At 37.4% G+C, this 20,390-nt stretch overlaps 1 protein-coding gene across 1 annotated transcript in view; it reads right to left on the reverse strand.

The window, feature by feature from the left end:
* TEK (TEK receptor tyrosine kinase) overlaps positions 1–20,390 on the reverse strand; it is a 767,861-nt gene that overhangs the window by 43,062 nt on the left and 704,409 nt on the right. The window contains exon 20 of the mRNA XM_044061437.1: positions 12,102–12,198. Within this exon, the coding sequence (XP_043917372.1) occupies positions 12,102–12,198 (97 nt within the window). The remainder of the gene's footprint in view (positions 1–12,101; positions 12,199–20,390) is intronic.

The raw sequence follows: 20,390 nt of genomic DNA on the forward strand, positions 1-20,390 counted from the left end.
TGGTATTAAGAAATTTAGATATTACAGTGCTAAAAGAGAAGAAAAGCTGGACAAAAGTATGTTTAAGTTCTAGGCTGTATTATTGGGTTGTTGGGGTGAGGGATGGGCTATAAAAGTACACAGATAATATATAGAGAGCTGATATGTTTTCTCTGATGTTTGCATAGTTGAATGTCCATATGAAGATCCTTGGCTTAATTTAATAACAAATTTTAAGTGGAAACAAAAAAATATAAAAACACTGAATATAGTGAAAAGTTTTCCTTTAGCAATAACTGTTTCAGCTTGTTGTTCAGGCTGTAGTAGAGGACTAAATTTTTCTTTTTTCTGTTATGCTTCCATGGACACAAGTTGATAATAGGGCAATAAAGGACAGAACATTGGTTTGTTCAAAGCTAAAAGTTGACGATTTCTGAAAGCATGCAAGTTGTTGTCACATCTGTGGGAGTGGAGTAAAGATAAAACAAAGAACAGACAACAATTAGTGTAAGTATAAGCACAGGCAGTAACAAGCGTCTTAGCATGGATAACCTTGTTTTCAGGTTAATTATGGACTGTGTTAGTTGTCTGTTTGGCACAAATGTTTCTATTAGATGGGTTAAACTTCATTATTTGAAGGTGTCCATCATTATGTGTGTTTTTATGAAGCTAACAAGTTCTGGCAGTGTTATTGTTTATTGTTTAAGAGTTTTAATTAAAACAAAAAGTCTTGTAAAATGTGACATAGGTTCCAATGCTGATGGTAAGAAAAAAAACTTTATAAATGATTAACCTGCCAAAGGTTAATGTCTGCATGTATCACGAAAGCTGGACATAGACATTAATAAAAGCTGCCATATGTAATATGGGAATAATGACTTCTTACCATAATAGAGACACTTTCCATATTATCTTGGAATGTCAGTGGTCTCACAGTTATAGATGAAAAAGGAAAGAATACTTAATTATATAAAGAAATGCAGAGTGTAAATAACAATGCTACAGGAGACATATTTGGAAAGAACTGAGCATGTACATTTGATAAAGAAACAGTTTCAGGTTAGATATTCTGCAGACTTACAGGGAAAAAAATGAAAACAGGAGTACTTATATTAATTGCTAGAGAAGTTCCAGTAATGATAGAAGAGAAAAAAAGATACTAATGACAGATTTGTAGTAGTAAGGGGCTAATGGCAAGAGATGATGATTATGCTGACATTTATTTGTATTCCACATAAAACTATTATTGTGGGGCTTAAAAATTGGGAGAAATAATCATCTTTCAGCAGGGAGTATTACTTATAGGTGGAGACTGGAATTTGATTTGCAACAATGAGTGTGTATCTGGGGTAGACCTAGAAGGGAAAACATAACAAAAAAAGAGATTAGATTTTTGAAGAAGTTTATGAAAACATTTGGTATAAAAGACATGAATTCAGTAGCAGGAGAGAATTTACCTATTATTCCCTAAGGTACAATAACTGGGCTGGACTACTCAGAAGTTATATTTCATAGGAGCATGTGCATTTAATTGAGAACTGTGATATACATCCAATAACTATTTCAGATCAAGCAGCAATAATTGCTTAGAACAAAATGCAGAGTAATGAAGGTAAGATGAAACACTAGCACTTCCCCACCTACCTGTTAAAAAGAGAGGAATTTAATTAATAGGTAGTGTAAGTGTTCCGGGAGTTATTAGAGAAGATAGAAACTACTCCAGATGTTATAGCTAGAAAGAGTGTAAAAATAGAGTAGAAAGAAAAAGAAAAAGAAATCTGGTTAAGAAATAATAAGAATTATGTATAGGGTCTGACAAAGGTTAAAATATTACAACATAAGGAAAATCTCACAGAAAAAGAAGAAGCAAACTTGCAGAGTGCTAAAGAGAAAATAAGGGATCACCTGAATAATTTACATGAGTTAAGAAAGATTGGTGTTGAGAAACTGATTTTTGGTAATACCTCCAGAGCATAGAAACTTTTGGCATAACAGCAACAGAAAGTAGAAAGGGCTGTTGACAAACTTAGGGAGGCTATACAAGAAAAATAACCTGAAATCCTGTAAAGGTGTTAGAGATATTTCAGAAATTTTATATAATTTTGTATAAAGCAGTGAAGTGAGGAAATCAAGAAAAATTACAATAACGGACATTTATGGAAGGCTTACATATGCTATAGAGTTTGATGAAGCTCAACAACTAGCAGTTAAGACAGAGGAGATGAGATAAAAATGGTGATGTATAACCAATCAGAAGGAAAGCCTCCAGGAATAGATGGAATTCTGGTGGAAGTTTGGAAGATAGGAGGGAAGAAAGTATTAAGATCTGGAAATGTTTTGATTAACAGTGTTTTAAAAGAGTGAAGACACCAACATCCTGGAAAAAAAACTGTGGTGGCTGTAATTTCTAAAGATGGTAAAGACTCATCTGATCCAACTTCATATAGGCCTAACTCAATTTTAAACCATGATTATCAAGTGTTTGGCTATAATGGTTAAAGTACAGCAAAGATGATAAAATTGTTAGAGATGGACCAATGTGGTTTTGTGAGAGGAGGCAAACATTTGACAACATTAATAGAACACTGATGATCCAGAGAGAAGCAGCGTGTAAGAAAATACCTGGCGACTAGCTTAATGGAGACGTCATCGGCAGCTTTGGACCAGTGCAGTCTGTCTCTGTCTTTATCCTTACATTTTTTTCAAAAGATCGGTAGTTGGATGGCTTACCAAAGCCATTTTGGAATATGGAGATCGAGAATGAAAGTATTTAGCGACAAAAATGGCTGACGAATAGTTCTGGTGTTGAACAAGGCACAAAACCAACAGCGAGGTATGTTGTGGTCTGGGCCTAAACAGGTAACGCAGTAAGAATGGAAATCTTGGTGTGGTATTTGCTTTCCACAGACAAGGCAATTGTTAACCTTTTCTGACATCGGTTAGAGCAAGAAAAAAGGGTCCCCAATGGGGTACTTAGCTTTAGAAGACTTCAGGATAATTCAATTCAGAAATGAATACTCAGGTAGCGGTCGACCGGCACTCGTGCAAACTGCTTCTGCTTCAGCTCCTCGGCAAGAAAGGCTGATGTAATGGTGTCGGCTGCCTGTTTTTATACCCCTGATGACCTGACATTAGTCCTAGAGCGACAGAAACCGACGCAGAAATACTAAGTCTCTGGTATTCGGGCCGACTGAGGGTTACCTGCAGGCAGATAACCCAAGTGTGATGACTGCAAAAGTGAAACACGAAGAACATCTTGTTAGCTTAATGATACAATAGAAAGGTTAATTATAAGGATATATGAGGTATTGGAGGCAAAAATCAAAGTGGAAATGTTCCTCTCTGATAAGTTGTGTCTGAACACAGAACCAGGTAGGGGTGTCCTCTTTCCCTTTGTTATCTGCTTTATATTTAGAGCCCTTGACAAAGAAAATAAGGGACTCTGAAATTTAAGAATATAAGGAACTGAATGTAAGTAAGGAAATTATTTTTTTACTTTATTTTCAGATGGTATTATTTTGTATCTGATAGAACCAGAAAAGGAGATCTCAGTGTTGTGGAACATTCTGGGACAGGGACTTGAAAAATGAAGTATTTAAGAGTATAGAATGGATTCTGTCATGGCAGATAAGTATATATTGGAAGAGAGTAAACAAATATAATACAAAACATGAGAAACTGGAAACACTTGCTTATGGATATAGACAGCAAGATACAAGCAGTAAAATGTTTTTAGTCGCTTTAATTTTATACACAGGTCAGGCATATTTTTATCAACCAGAGGAGAAGTAGAGGATATTAATTAATAAAGAGTTGAAGGCTTTTATTTGGGAGGGGAAGAGGGCAAGAGTCAAGTGGGATAAGTTGAGCCTCCCAATAGAACACGGTGGTTCAGGATTACCTGAATAAAAGGGATATTTTAGAGCTACACAGGTGAGGCTCTTATGCATAACACAAGCAGAAAGCTACAATTCAGAGTGGAAAAGTGATTATGATGAAGCGAGGGGGTGGAGGTAATTCAATAAAAAAGGAAAGAACGGGATATCGGCACAGATCCTTAAGGAGAACAACAGTCATACAGAATATTATCTTCATAAAGTAGCATAAAGTATGCTACAAACTAAGCCAATATGAGAAAAGAGAAAGGAGATTCTGCAATTAGGGACAGAGTGAAGAGGGGACTGGAATTTACTGGAGGAAGCTGGCAAAGGAACCAAGGTACTGGGAACAAATAATTAGAGAGGGGAAAAGTAACACAATGGAAAAAGTCCAAGAAGACATTTGAATTGTAGGCTAGATTGTCTTTCCTTTCAAGGATTGATGTCAAAGTATAGAAAGAGAAAGGGACTGGGGAATTTTAAAGGAAAGACCTAGACTGGTTACATTTTTATTTGACCCTAGAACAGCAGCTGCTGTTAAATAAATGGTTAATTAGTAGGTCCAGGCTGAGGTCTTCTTATAACTTTTTCTATCTCTACTCTCTCTGTCCCCACTACTAACTTACCCTACCCTCCTTTCCTCTGCATATACTCCTCTGAGGTTACACTCATACTTTTTCCACATCTAGTCTTACTATCCCCTCTATCACACCCTGCCATTCTCTACTCGTACTATCCTATGTCTTCACCAGTATAATCTGTTACCATATTTCATGACCTCTAGAATATTAATAATCATTATGATAATCATCTATTGCATAATTAATGCTGCATCTTCCTAATATCAGGCTTTCCATATAATTTATGCGTGAACATTATGACTTTATTATGTCTGTTGAGTTTTTATTCTGACAAACTTATGTGTAGTTTTTCAAATTTTGTGCTTGAATGTTATGACTTTATTATGTCTGTTAAGTTCTCATTCTAACAAACTAATGTATTGTTTTCATGATTGTGCTTGAATGTTATGACTTTATTATGTCTGTATAGTTTTTCATTCTGTTAACCATATCTATCTTGAGCTTTTTTCCCCGGGCCTCAGTTGAAAATGGGTACCTCATGACGCAGTCAGACTTTCACAGTATACAAGTGCCAAATAAATAAGTAATGAATAAATATTGCATGATAACTATAGGAATCAATTAGAAGAGTTCAGAAAAGATTGGAAAGGGAGATTAGATAAGCAATTTGAAAACAAACAATGGGAGGATATATGTATGGCTCTCAAATATGCAACATAATCTAGAAGATTTAGGATTTTTGCCTGGAAGTGTTTGCATAGATACAGTTATACTCCAATCAGACAATGGCAAATGGTGGTATGATGGGGAAGAAAGACGTAACTGGGAACATATGTGTTGGGAGTGTAATGAGTTGGCAGACTAAAAATTCCTTACAGAGTACTCTGTCAAGAATACTGGTTGAGGAACTGAGTGTAAGTAGGAAATTATTTTTTGAGCTGGGATGCAGGATCTGAAATGCCTAGACATTGCAGCTACTAGAAAATGGAAATCAAAATGTCAACCAACTATAACCGGCATAGTGAATATTGTAACAGAGATTTAAAAAAAAAACAGGAAGTGGGATCTTTAGAAATGGTAGGAATAAATTACATAGAAAAAATATATAAGTTGTGGAAACAATACATGCAGAAAAATTTTTTGGAAGAGGAATGAGGTTTAAGAGAAGGTAGGAATTAAATAATTTATGTAATGTTGCTTAGATTATATGATGCATAACAATATATGTGATGTATAATGTTTGTAAATGTGAACTTGTTAATATGGTTTGATTACTTTTATATAAATGTAAGTGTGCCTATTTTACAAGTGGTAATTCAATAATGGTTTTAAGAATTTTTCTCCTCTTTTTATAAATAATTACATTTTAAGAGAAATTTCTTCCTAGGTAATTATAATAATAAAATTTAGATGACCACTGAAACTGTGCAAATATATATATAAAATTGCTTTGGTAGATTTACTTTTGCAGTCCAAAACAAAAAGTGCACCACCAATAAAACAAAAGTAACTAGCAATGGATATGTAAGCAATTCATCCTAATAGCTCCATAAGCAGAGGTATATTTCAGAGCTTGCTGTATATAAGCTCAATATACAAAAGATCAGAACTTAACTAACTATATGTAAAACATTAAAACATATATTTTTCAGAACATATGATGTCAATATAACCTGGACTCAGCTTACCATGAAGCTCCCTTATATAGTAAGTCAACTGACTACATCCAACAGATTAAACATGCTATCTTGATATTTTCATTGTCATTCATTCCTCAGCCTGTAGGTTTGGATCCAACCCTCGGATCTGACATGGCCACTTTCTACAGCCCTAGGATCTCATTCTTGAGCTCCTCCCCTACCCCGATATTACCTCAGATCTTGTTTGCCACTCATCAAAACAGGGATTGTGACTCTCTCAAGCTCCTAGTGGGTTGTTTTTTGGCCAATTGTTTATTCTCTTCTTACTCATTTTTCTTTTTTTTAACCCTCCTTACCCTTGTATTAAAAAAAAACGTCATGTGACTTCTCCTCAGTCAGATTTTTAAGTTATCTCTGACTTCAGGATTATTCCTTCTTCATTTTCAATGTGTTGTTATAATCCCATTACCAGAATCACATCCCCTAGCTCACTTCAAGACATTCACCTAATCATTAATCACTATCCCCTGACAAAAATCTTTGAAAAATAGTTTACACTCAGATTGTTAAAAGTGTAAACACTTATGTCTGATTCTCAACATGGTTTTCATGCAAACCACAGTATTCCAACTGCAATTTATGTCACCACAGATGTAATCTCAGGAATGCAGAAAAATGAAATAGCTGTTGGTGTTTTTACTGCCCTCAGAAAAGCTTTTGAAAATGTGGACTACCACCTACTTATTTAACATCCTGCAAAGTTGATGGTGATCTCACAGTGCTTCCCATGGTCAATTGTCTCCTCTTTTTGTTTTGGTTTGTTTGATAAGGTATGAATTAATGTTAATATTATAAAGTTGCTTTCAGAGTCAGATTTTATGCTGCTAATGTTTTAAAGTGGCAGCAATGTTTGGATAAAGTGAAGATATGATTTTGGAAGAAGAAAAGTTAGGTGAAAATTGAAGGTTAGGTATGAACTGATAATTCTAATGATTACAAAAGCCAGTCAAAGTTGAAAGCAAAGGATGTTGTCATTACTTTGAAAAATGTATGCATTATTTAAATTGATTGGTAGGGGTACCTGCCTGGGTATGTCCAACATGGCCCAGGTCAGCATCATCAATGTCTAAAGAAAGTACAGCTGTAGCTCAAGCTTTAAAGTCACTAAAGACAGACCTGTCAAACGGGCGAGATGAGAGTACTGAACTGAAACCAGTCAGAGTCCTTCAAGCCCAAGAAGAGAAACCAGCTGTTCACTGGTCACCTATACTCTGCTGAGGATTGTCACTGCAATTTTTCTAGCATTATTAACTGTTTCTGAAGTAGAATAAAAAATAATGCCAAATCACCAGCCAGTTGCACTAATGCATGTTTAATACTCGATTAAGTGCTTATGCCTTAAAACTTTCAGAAGGCTTCATCAGAATGTAAAATTCAACAAAAACATTAACACATTTAAAAGAATGCAGACAAAATATTACCTATTTTCAATTATAGTAATTTTAAATTGAATGATACATATTATAGCCTTTTAAAGAAAAGACTTTTCCTTTGTGCTGAATACATGGGCACATTCATTCACAGGAAGAACTTGGGTGTTTTGTTTCATAACAAATAATCTCTCATATATCCCAGTGATAACACATTGAAAAGAAAAAGTGTTTCTAATCCACATTTGAATCCTATTATCACAGCCTTTGAAATACATTGTGAATCTGAGATTAGAAATTTCTTTGAACACAAACATAACATCCCCCAGAGAAGAAGTTATTACATGATTTAAGGAATACACATAAAATAAAAATTATGAAGCTTGATAAAGGGGGAGGGATAGTTTTCTATACATCATGTAGGCAAGATTCATGAGTTATTATACAGTGATGGAAATTATGAAAATATATTTAAAAGTGAAATAAATATAGTTTATTCCAAGATGATTATTACTTCTCTGGTATGTAGCCTCAGGGATACCTAACACATGACGAATATAAGTATTTGATAATAAATAATCCTTATATACCAGAAATATTTGGTATCCTGAAAAGTCACAAAAATGAGCTAGACCTCCCATCTTCACCAGCTGTGGCAGCTGAGAGATCAAAGCCTTTGCCACTTAAAAAAATATGTAGACAAGAAAATTGTGGAAATATTTGTAGATGATTCTTATATATTCAGAGACTCATAGGTTCATAAGTACTAGACTAGTTCCCTTGGGGGCCATTTTAAGTCTAGCTACTTTCCCTTTGAACTAACTTATCCCATTTGGTTACAGATTGGCCTTACCCATCACATGGTTGATAATTATATATTACCCCTAATGAGAATAACTGGGATCATATGGCAGATAATTTGAGGGTGATCGTGCATATAAAGCATTTAAGAGATGACTCTGTCTATTAGTAGTTCAAGAGGCAGGTCATGAGGTAAATTTTCTGTTTCCCATCCATACATCAAAGTAGTGCTTAAAAATGAACAAGGATGCACTTTGTTTAATGTGGATGGGAAGTTCCAGAGGAGTGGTATCCTCTGTGTGATGGATGGCACTTCTTGCAAAATTTAACTATTATTACATTTGTAAGTGACTTAATTCTTGTGCTTCTATAGATGCTATTAAGCCTTCTATTAATACTAATTTTTTCTTCTTTGTTGGTGAGTTTTTTCAAGTAACAGCAGTTGCACCCATTTATGCTAACATTGTTTTTTCTCTGTACTAGAAGTAAATGTATTTATTTGGTTCCATTTTTAGTGTTTGTTTTTTGTATTTTTATAATACTTTTTGGATGATATTTTCAACCTAAGGAAAGGTAGCTTAGAGGAACTACACACATTTATAGTATATTTAGAAAGTACTACAAGTTTGTTAAGATGTGCATACAAAAGTAATCTTAGTAGTAGAGACTATTAGGGCATTCAGATTATTAAGGTTCCTAATGAAAAATGCTTCAAGTCAACTGCATTTCAAATAGAAACTTTCTTTAATTCCTATTTCTTTTTTTTCAAGTATTCACCCTTACCATCAAAAGAAAGGAATAGCCAATGAGCAGATGGTTAGACTATCCTGATTAACGATGAGAATATGTTCAGGATTTAATTGGAAAAAATAATTTTAATGCTTTTGGGTAGAGGTTACCCCATGATTTGGTTGAACAAGTTAGAAATTACATTTTATAGTAGAGGCATTTAATGTTAAAACCCATTATGAGTAACAATTCTTTTATACTCCCTCATGGATATAAAGATTTCTAGCAAAACAAAAATGTTGAGGTCATAGTGCTACCACATTTGGTTGATGTGTTGTTGTGTCTTTCGGCTTTTCCCAATTAGGGGTCGCACAGCGGAACTCTGGTCTGCTAATGATTGGCAGTAGATTTTTATGTGCCGAGTTGCCGGTCCTGACACAACCTTCAACGATGGTACGCCCATTCACGGATGTCTCCACACAGAAGACTCTATAGCTGAGAATCGAACAGGACAACATCTTACTGTGAGGTGACAATGCTACCGCAGCACCACCACCGCAGTATTTGGTTGATGTGTACAAAATCAAAAAGTATATTACAAGGGCCTGGAATTTAACATTTTCAGATGACATGAAATCACAAATAAGAACAGATATGATATTTGTTTTTAGTAGGAATAAAATATTAAACAAATAGTGTAAAACGATAAATTGGCACAGGTTCTTAAAAGTAGAGATATGGAAAAGTGCAGAAGATGTGACATGCACATATATAATAGTCCTAATACTGCAGTAGAAGGATTCAGGTAAAAGCATGCCAAAGTTATTTAAATTGTGAGTCATTAGGGGTACTGTATTCAGCTGTATGTATAGCCTACATGTCTTATTATGTAGAAAAACACAGAATGAAAACAAAAAAAAAAAGGATTTACGAACATTATTATGACATTAGGATGGGCAACTTTGCTAATGCTTTATACAAACATACAATAAACTGCAAGAATTACAAAAAAAAATGCTTTTTTGTTATTGATAAGGTGAACTGTAATATTTAGAGGTGGAACTTGGGAAATTGAGCTTGAACACAGGGAACACCTATGGCAGCTTTGCTTAAATGCGTGAAAAACTGAGCTTTAACCAATTTACGAGTATTCCTATGAATAGCATTTCAAAATCAACTTTACTTAAGTTATATTACTAATAAATTATTTGATTAAACATTTTAATAGGTTTCAAATTTTTGTTCAGAATATTTTAAGCACTTTGAAGCATTTTTTCATGCTTAAATATTTTAAATTATTTTTAGTATTGTGTTTTTTAAATGTTGATCATGTGATTTGTTACATCAGCAGTGACATCATCTGGCACTCTTTTAAATGCATTCATACGTTTGTTGATATTTAGATTCTGCTGAAGTCTTTTTTAAAAATTTAAGATGAAAAACTTAATAGAGTATTAAATGTGTACATTGCAGCAACTGGTTGGCGATTTGGCATTCTTTTTGTTTCTTTGTTAGGTCATACTCTGAATTATCATGTCTGTGTTATTGTTTCTGGAGAACACTCGTCAATGGCTGGGATGAGAAAAAAACATGTCTGTCCCTTAAGTTTTGGTACACCTGCCCTGACATGGATGAGCCTTTGCTAGGATAAGCAGCAGCCCTTGCCAAAATTAAGGTTAGTCAAGCCAGACTCCCTGGAACTGTACCTAATCCTGTAGTTTCAAAATGACCTTCAGTTATAAGACCTCCTCACCTACCTTTAGCATATACCTATCTTACATACAGATATCAGTGATGACAGAAGGCCTTGGTAGTGCTTTTACTGGTGTATGCCTTGATTTGGATCTAAATTTAATTTTCTTCTGGATGACGGGGCGTGGTTTCAATGCATCTGAGGATTATTTTCTTTCAAACTCATCAGCAATTAGGCTTTCCTTAATAAGATGAGTGTTTACATGCAATATGTGGGGCACAGTGGATAACATTGTCGACTCACAGCAGTAGGTTCTCTAGTTTGATTCTTAGCTGGAGTGCATGCAGTCCAGAGTCTGCATGTCCTCCTTGTGTTTACACATGTTTTCTCCACATGCTCTGATTTCCTCTAACATTCCAAAGACATGCAGCAGGTGTATTGGACACTTTGAATTGGCCATAGGTGTGAATGTATGGTATGGAAGAACAGCTACAGCATGGCTAGCCACCCAGTGGTGTGAACCTTGGCTTTAGATGACTGTCACTATTGAAGTGACACCCCGACACCTTGTGTAAAAATAGGAAAAGGAGTTGCGGATGGATGGATCTGCCTTACCTCAGCAGCTCAGCAACTTTTTTTTTTTTTTTTTTTTTTTTTTGGAAAGGAGTTATCTTGTCTGTACCATCCTGTTTTCTGAGTCTTATCTTTACTGCTTCCCAGTTATGACAAGTCATGTTGAAATAAAGAGAAGAGAAAGGTCTCATTTCTTGTAAACTTCCTGGCTTTTTTATCAGCTTATTTTTCCATATATGAGCTGCTTTTTATATTATAAATCTCAGAAGGGATTTTTTGCCTGCTTCTCATAGTTGGATCAAATTTCTTTCAGGATAGTCATTGAGAAGTGTGTTGATGTCAGAAACAGAACAAGTAAAGTCTGTTATTTTGTGGAAACTCATCAACCACACACACTTATTTCCTGTAGTCTGAAGTAGAGAAGGTGGTTTTGAAGATATTGAATCAGACAACTGACCAATTGCTTTGAAAGCTGTTATTTTTATAAGAAGTCCAGTGAAATCATCCTCTGAGATGAAAATGAGCTCAAGTACACTGAGATGTTTCCTATTAGATTGGTACTGAAAAAAACCTAGATGGGTACAAGAAGCAGAGTAAATTATACAGTAAGCTGTAAGAGAAAAATCTGAGCAATGTGTTATATATTTCACATTTTCTCCTTATAATGGTCAGATCTGTTTTTTTCATATATTGTATTTTTTCTCTAGTTTTATGAAAAAGAATGCTATGCAAAACCCAAGACATTCATAAAAGGAGCATGCACAGTAAGTCTGTTTATAGCAGTTAATAAAACTTACACTTCATCATCACAGTTGAGAGGCTTTTCCAGTCGATATCCCAAGGGCAATTTCTCATAGAGTTCTGCACAACTCATTCCACAATATGGAGTACCACCTGTGAGAGCATGGAATGACATTATTGAAACAGTTCTCATAGCGGAAGGATGTATAGAAATACCGTGCTGATTTTTTTTTCTTTTTTATAATTCAGTTTTGTAATTGTATGCATGAATATTTGAAAACTGTAGCTGGTATGTGAAGTTGTGAGTAAAGATGTAAGTATTACAGATGGTTTTAGATTGCATATAGAACTTCAGCATATAACAGCATTTTTTCAGCACATATTGTATGGAATAAAATGTTTTACTGCTGCTTTACGATTCCAGCTTCAGCACTCCTCATATACACTCAGTATCACAGGACACTATTTTGTACCCATTTTAATCTGGACACATTAAGTTTGTCAGAAAAAAATGTTTCTGTAGCAGCACTCATAGTCACTGTAGACATGTGGTAGGTAGTTTAGTAAATCTGTTTAGTCAAAAATTGAATGACCAAGTCCACTAATGAACTTGTGCAGAATGTTTTTTTTTCCTTGCTGAAAACATACAAAAAACAACATTTCACTCATTTTCAGTTCCGTAGATTAATATGCAGAAATCTAATATCTGGTTATAGTAAAATAACTGGGTAGAAGAATGCAGCTTCATACATGGTCTTGATATTTTGAAGTGAGTGCCCTCTTTTTAGTAACAGATAGCAGATATTGTTTTAAATGAAACTGTAATACCCACATGACTGCTTTACAAGTGTTTTAATAGTGAATTTTCAAGTGCTTTAATAGTGAAATAATCTCCCCATCACCTTTGGTTAGAATGATATTAAGCACATTAACACCATTTCACAAAAATGGAAAGCTGTGTAAAAAATGAACCAAAATCACATCTTACACAGCAAAACAACTCACAATACTGTTTATTGAATTCAGTGCCTCATTCAGATTCTTTCATTCCAAAAAAAATAACAATGTATAACATTACATTTCTAACATCAGTAGAATAATGTTAAATAGTGTGGCACTGTAATACCCTGATGTAAAAGTGGAAACTTGGCTTTCAGTTCTTCACTCACTGTTCCAGATAAACAACCACCAGCTGGATTTGTCTTATTATTAACTGTCTGCACATTATAGTAGGGAATATGTTGTACAATAACAATCATTCATTTCACTAGATAGGGCTGGTGGACTATGGTGACATTTGTCATGAATTATTACTTTAACTGGCAACATGTATTACCTGCTACTCTACTGTTCTGTACAACATAGCTCTTGGTAACAGCTGATGGAACATAAGTACTTCCAAAGGAAATGTGATGGCAAATGACCTTTAAAGCTTAATATTCATTTTAGGCAGAACAACAGCTATGTAAAAAGTCTGGACTGAACTGGAAAAAAAGTCCTTTTAATTTTTTATTTATTTATTTTTTTTTTGCAAGAGGACAAGCCACCCCCTCCACTCCATCCGAACATATATACACGCAGGCACACACACACACACACACACACACACACACACACACACACACACACACACACACACACACACATACACACACACACGCACATATCAAATCAGAGTTCAGAGAGTTCACGGAAGTGCTGAATTAGTGTATTTCATCAGAACAGTTACTGCCAAATTGGTCATGTACGCTGTGTGTGTGTGTGTGTGTGTGTGTGTGTGTGTGTGTGTGTGTGTGTGTGTGTGTTAGTAAAACTACAAGAAAAACCTAGCCAAGCTAGAGTTTTCTAAGTGTGATACCTTAAACCTCCTATAATAGCGGTCCATGGGATATACGTAAATAACCCCTTAAGGACATTGAGTGTTTCAGCGATAAGGCGTCTGAATGTCCATGACTTTTTACTTTTTCTTTTTTTTTTTAAGTCTCTGTGGATACATTCAGGCCAATAAAGCCAAACCCCACTTACTGTGTGTGTAACTAATTAGGTGTGAGTGGAAATGCAAGGTATATTGTGGCATACACAGATGTTCTTCGTGTTTCACTGTTGCAGTCATCACATTTGGATTATCTGCTTGCAGTAGCCCTCAGTCGGCCTGATTATCAAAGTCTTGGGTCCTGCATCAGTTGCTGTCTCATCTTCTGTGACGTCAGGTAGTCAGGGGTATAAAGCATGCAGCCGATGCCTTTGCATCAGTCTTTCTTGCCGTGTGGTGCCCAAAGCAGAAGCAGTTCGCAAGTGCCAGTCGGACGACTCCTGAAATTTTCATTTTCGAGTTTCAGAACCAAAGTCTTCAACTAAAGCAAAGTACCCCGTTGCGGAAACTTTTTCTTGCTCTAAACCAATGTCAGTAAAAGTCAATAATTGTATTTCTTGTGGAAAGCAAATACCTCATAAAGATTTTCATTCATACTGTATTCATTGCCTAGGCCCTGACCACGACATACCTCGCTGTTGGTTTTGTGTCTTATTTAAACCATGACCTATTCGTCATTGGTATATTTACACTTCTAAATATTTTGGTACTCAGTTCAAGTATCCAGATATGTCTTCGGTAAGCCACCCGACTACTGACATTCTGAAAAAACACAAAGATAAAGACAGAGACAGGCCACCTAGGTCCAAAGCTGCCGACGACACTTCTCCTAAGCTACTCTCCAGTTCGCCGGTACTCAGTGAGGCGCTTTCGCAGCCCCTGATACCCGCTACGTCAGATTCGCAGGCCTCTACTGAGACCCATTCATATGAGAGAAAACACTATACCGGGTACCACACAATAACGTCTTTATTTAAACAAAGTAAACCTCTCCCTTTTACTTTGTTTAAATAAAGAACCTCTCCTTTTTACTTTGTTTAAATAAAGACGTTATTGTGTGGTACCCGGTATAGTGTTTTCTCTCATATACTTCTCTTTTTATATACTGGGTTTTACCTGTATAGCCGTTTTGCTTTTCGTTTATGAGACCCATTCATGTCCGGTATGCCACGAGATGCTTCAACTGTGGAACTTGCGGATATCTCTACCTTGGATGGGTCCGGAGCCGCTGTGCAGGCAACGGCTTCTGATGGTGTATTCAAGCCCACTGACTTACATATTAAACTGATGCCATCTTCTTCTTCAAGGCCTAAAACTCGAACCATGCCTAGAAAACTGATGCCCAGACCACATGGTCAGGCCTCTATGCCTAAAAAACAAATGATAAGAATGGCTGAAGACCTTATTACTTTAATTAGGGGAAGCCAACCTTCCCCCTCTAAGAGACCTAGGACTGAATTTGCTTATGATTCTTCTGACCAGGAATCTGAAATTTCTGTTTCCTCTGATGACCAGGATTTACCCTTATCTACCTATGAGGATTCTGATGCAGAGGACTCTATTCCCTCTGCCCCCCAGAGGATTTTTCTTTTGGTGAAACCTTGCATTTTCTTAAGGAACATTTTCACTGGGAAAACCAGGATTACTCTGATTCTAAAAATAGGCTTAGGGATTTCTTACTCCTGCCCCAACACAGGCTTTAGCTATTCTTCCTGTGCTAGACATTGTTGATGATGCCTTTTCGGAATCTACCTTGGCCCCTGATTCTTTACCTCCTGCTCCCAGAAAACCTGATAGATATTACAGGATTCCTGATACTCACAAGTTCCTTTTTAAAAATCTTACTGTGGATCCTGAGACCATTTCACAGGGACCCAAGGGCATTAAGGCTACTACTTCCAAAAATCCTGCCCCCTCTGATAGAGATTCCAGGGCCCTGTATAGATGAAGTAAGAAGGTATACACCTCTGCAACCTTGGCCATCAGGGCCTTAAATTGCCAGTTTCATATGTTAGAGTATCAGCAGCATATTATTAGATTGCTTAAACAGAAAATGATGTTGGTTCCTGACTGTGCTGAAAATAAGGATTTACAGGATTTAATGCATTCTGCTGAACAGGTTGGAAAACATACTTTGCAATGTGGTTTAGATTCACTAGAGGCATCTTGCAGGGCTGCTGTCACCGGGTCTGTACTTAGAAGGCATGCTTGGCTTAAGAAGCAATCTTTGCCTGATCATGTTAAAACTAAATTGCTGGATGCTCCCTTAAATCAGGAGTGCCTGTTTGGCAACAAAGCAGAATAAGTTCTTAAAAAGATGGAGGAAAAAGCTAAATCTATGCAAACTGTTAAAGATTTCCTACAAGTACAGCCTCCAAGATTTAGTATGCATTGGTCATCTAAGAATTGGTCCTTTCCTGCCTCTTCCAGGCTTTCTCAGTCCAAACCCAGAACCAGCAGAACACCCAGATTTCAGTCCAAGGGAACGCACAGGACTAAGCAGTGTGGGGGCTCCCACTTCCAAATCAGGGAGTAGTAAGACTCCTCCCTATGGTAAACTGTCTCAATGACTTAATTTTAAAACTTCCAAGAACTTCTCAACTGACCGCTCCTTTAGGGGAAAAGATTACTCTGCAAGCAAAAAAACTGGGAACTCCTTACACAGGACAAATGGGTTTTAAATATAGTTTCCCAAGGATACAGATTACACTTCCACATGTTACCAACCCCAAACGGTTGGCCAGATCTACCCCCAAATCAGTGGGCAGAGGCACAAAAGCAAGTACTCTCTCTCTCTTAAGCTTAAAGGCTATTCAAGCTGTACCAGAAGAGGAAAATGGACAAGGTTTCTACTCAAGACTTTTCCTAGTACCCCAAAAAGACAACTCATGGCATCCTATCCTGGACCTTTCTATCCTAAACACCTTTTTGGTGATTCCAAAATTCAAGATGCTAACTCTCCACCAGTTGCTTCCTAGCTAGGCAAGGATGCCTGGTTGGCAACACTGGATTTAAAGGAAGCCTACCTGCACATCCCAATCAGGGAATCTTGCAGAAGATACCTACACGTCAAAGCAGGCTACATGCACTAACAGTTCTCTGCACTGCCCTTTGGCTTATCTACTGTGCCCAAGGTATTCACAAAGTGCCTAGCTCCAGTCATTTCATTTTGCAGGCAAAGAAATATTCAAATATACCCATACCTGGATGATTGTCTAATTCAGGCAGAAAGCCAGGACATACTTTTGAATCATCTGGCATTTATACAAAAGGTGCTAACTTGTCTGGGGTGCACCATAAATGAAAATAAATCACATCTTGTACCCTGTCAGCAAATTATATTCCTGGGAGCAAGCTTGAACACAACTTCCCAGATTGCTTTCCTCATGCCAGAGAAACAAATTCATTTGACAATTTACTTCAAACCAATGGCCACAAAAGCCCTGCTATCTGCAAGGCAAATACTGCAAGCCTTGGGGTTCATGGCCTCCTGCATTCTACTAATTCCATATGCAAGAATGCATATGAGGAAACTACAATGGTATCTAAAAAGCCTATGGTGTCAACATTCTCAGGATCTAGAAGCAATGATTCATATCATTCCTTGCCTACAGGTAGAGTTCCTTTGGTGGGTGGAGGCCTTCCACCAAAACAAAGGACTACCCTTCACTCTACCCCCTGCCGCCCAAAGCCTAACAACAGATGCATCAGACTATGCATGGGGGGCTCACCTGGCAGGGAAGTGCATTCAGGGCAAATGGAACCCAAGTCAAATGAAATACACCTGCATATCAATCAAAAAGAAATGTTAGCTGTAAAGAATGCTCTGACAGCCTTCAAGGACCACATTCTTCCAAGACAATTAATGGTAAAGATGGACAACACCACTGTTATGTGGCACATAAACAAGCAGGGGGGTACCCATTCATACCCCCTCTGCAGACTAGACATGGCTCTGTGGAACACAGCCTTGAGCTACCAAGTGCATCTACATGCTCACTTCCTGCCAGGAAAACTAAATATATTGGCAGACGAACTAAGCAGAAATCTCATGGACCCACACGAGTGGAAACTGGAACCAAAGACTTTCAACATATTGATAAACAAATGGGGGAGCCCAGATATAGACCTATTTGCCTCCCCCCAGAACTACCAATTGGACAAATACTGCACAAGGACTCCCCACAAACAAGCTTGGAAAGTGGATGCTCTGTTCTTCAGCTGGAAAAATCCATCAGTTTATGCCTTTTCTCCTCTGCCTCTCCTCTCCAAAGTACTACTAAAGATCAAATGGGACAAACCAAGGATGATACTGATTGCACCAGACTGGCCACACCAACACTGGTACCCTGTCTTGTGCAGTGTGTCACTGCTGGCTCCATGGCACCTGCCTCAGACCCCTACCCTGCTGTCACAGCAGGAGAGCCAGATTCTGCACCCTCATCTTCAAACCCTGAACCTGGCAGCCTGGCTAATTACCTAATCTCTCCGTTACCATCCCTCAGTAAACAAGTGTTGGATGTCATTTTGGAGGCAAGGAGACCTAGTACTAGAAAATCCTATGCTGAAAAATGGAAAAGATTCTGTGCCTGGAACCAAACTCAAGGGATGGGCACAGCATCACCCAGTTTACCTCAGATTCTTCAATATTTAACTGAGATGCTTCACAAGGGCCTTTCTTTTTCCTCCATCAAAATTCATGCCTCAGCCATTTCAGCTCATTACAACACAGAACCACCCCTCTTCTCTCATTCACTGCTCAAGCAGTTCCAAAGAGATGCCAAAAACTTAAGACCACCCAGGAGAGCCCCAACTCCAGCCTGGGACCTTAACTTTGTTTTGGAAAAACTCACTCTTCCTCCTTTTGAGCCAGCTGCAAGTGCGGAGTTAAAATTCCTTTCTTGGAAAACAGCCTTCCTTTTAGCAATCACTTCAGCAAGAAGGGTATATGAATTACAGGCCCTTATGGCAGTGGAGCATTTCATCATCTTTCATGCGGACAGGGTGTCCTTCAGGACCAATCCATCCTTCATGCCCAAGGTAGTATCCAGTGTGGCTCTTAATCAATCCATTCATTTGCCAACCTTCTTTTCTAATCCACAGAACAAAGGGGATCAGATACTGCACTCCTTAGATGTGCACAGACAACTTAGATTTTATTTGGACAGGACTAAACCTCAAAGGAAATCTGAACAACTGCTGGTGGCATTTGCTGCAGGGGCAGAGGGGAAGGCTATTTCAAAGCAAACCATTTCTAAACGGATAGGCCATTGCATTCATTTCTGCTATAAGCACCATGGAAAACCTATCCCACAAGGTATTAGACCACATTCTACCTGGGCCGCATCTACCTCTACAGCCTTTCTCAGAGGTGTCCCTACCAGGAACATCCTAGAATCTGCTACCTGGAGTTCTGTACATACTTTCACCATGTATTACCATTTGCCAATTTTCTCTGAATCCAGAGCTGGCTTTGCCACTGCAGTCTTGCAGGGCCTTATAGCTGGTCCTAATGCTGTATAAATTCCTCCTCCCATCCTTAGCTTTGGGAATCTACCCAAATGTAATGAATGCAACAGTGAAACACTAAGAACATAGTACAGTTGTGTACACTTACCATAAATTTAGATGTTCGAGTGTATTCACTGTTGCAGTCCTGGTTACCCTCCCTCCAGCCCCCTGACTTCTTTTGCTATACATCTTTTCTCCTTTACTATGCTTAAAAGCTTTTTGGTGTATTTGCTTTTTTGTTGGAGGTATAACCTTGTGTGTGTATATATATATATATATATATATATATATATATATATATATATATATATATATTTAATTGCTTCCCATTAGGGGGGCACCTGACATCTGAGGCAAGAAAAACTAATGTAATGGTGTCGGCTGCATGCTTTATACCCCTGACTACCTGATGTCATGGAAGATGAGACAGCAACCAATTCAGGACCCAAGACTTTGATAATCAGGCCGACTGAGGGCTACAGCAAGCAGATAACCCAAATGTGATGACTGCAACAGTGAATACACTCGAACATCTACATTTATGGTAAGTGTACACAACTGTACTTTTCTGTGTTAGTGTGTTGCATTAAGTTGCAGGTGGCATGTTTGTCAGTGACGTGTGGAAGGTTGGGTGGTCTGTGTGTCAGTGTGCTTTATCAACAAGTAGAGTTTAGTGCAGGTTTGGCAGCAATGCTTGTATTTGCTTTACTGCAGTTTGCATTGGATGAGATTGCTTCATAATGTGTAAAGGGAATTTAGTCCTTTTCTCCACTGGAGTGTATTTTTGAATTAGCATAAATTCAAGAAGTTCTGAGGGTGCAGAGGGGTCATACCCATCTGGAAAAGCAGTGTTCTGCTTCATTTAGTTAAGTTTGTGTATTCAGTGAGTTCCATGGAACCATTTTATTTTTGGTTTGAGTTGTGATGTATTGAATATATATATATGTGTGTGTGTGTGTGT

Source organism: Protopterus annectens, chromosome 2.part0 (assembly GCF_019279795.1).
Source record: "Protopterus annectens isolate FY-2018-M chromosome 2.part0, PAN1.0, whole genome shotgun sequence".
NCBI lineage: Eukaryota > Metazoa > Chordata > Ceratodontiformes > Protopteridae > Protopterus > Protopterus annectens.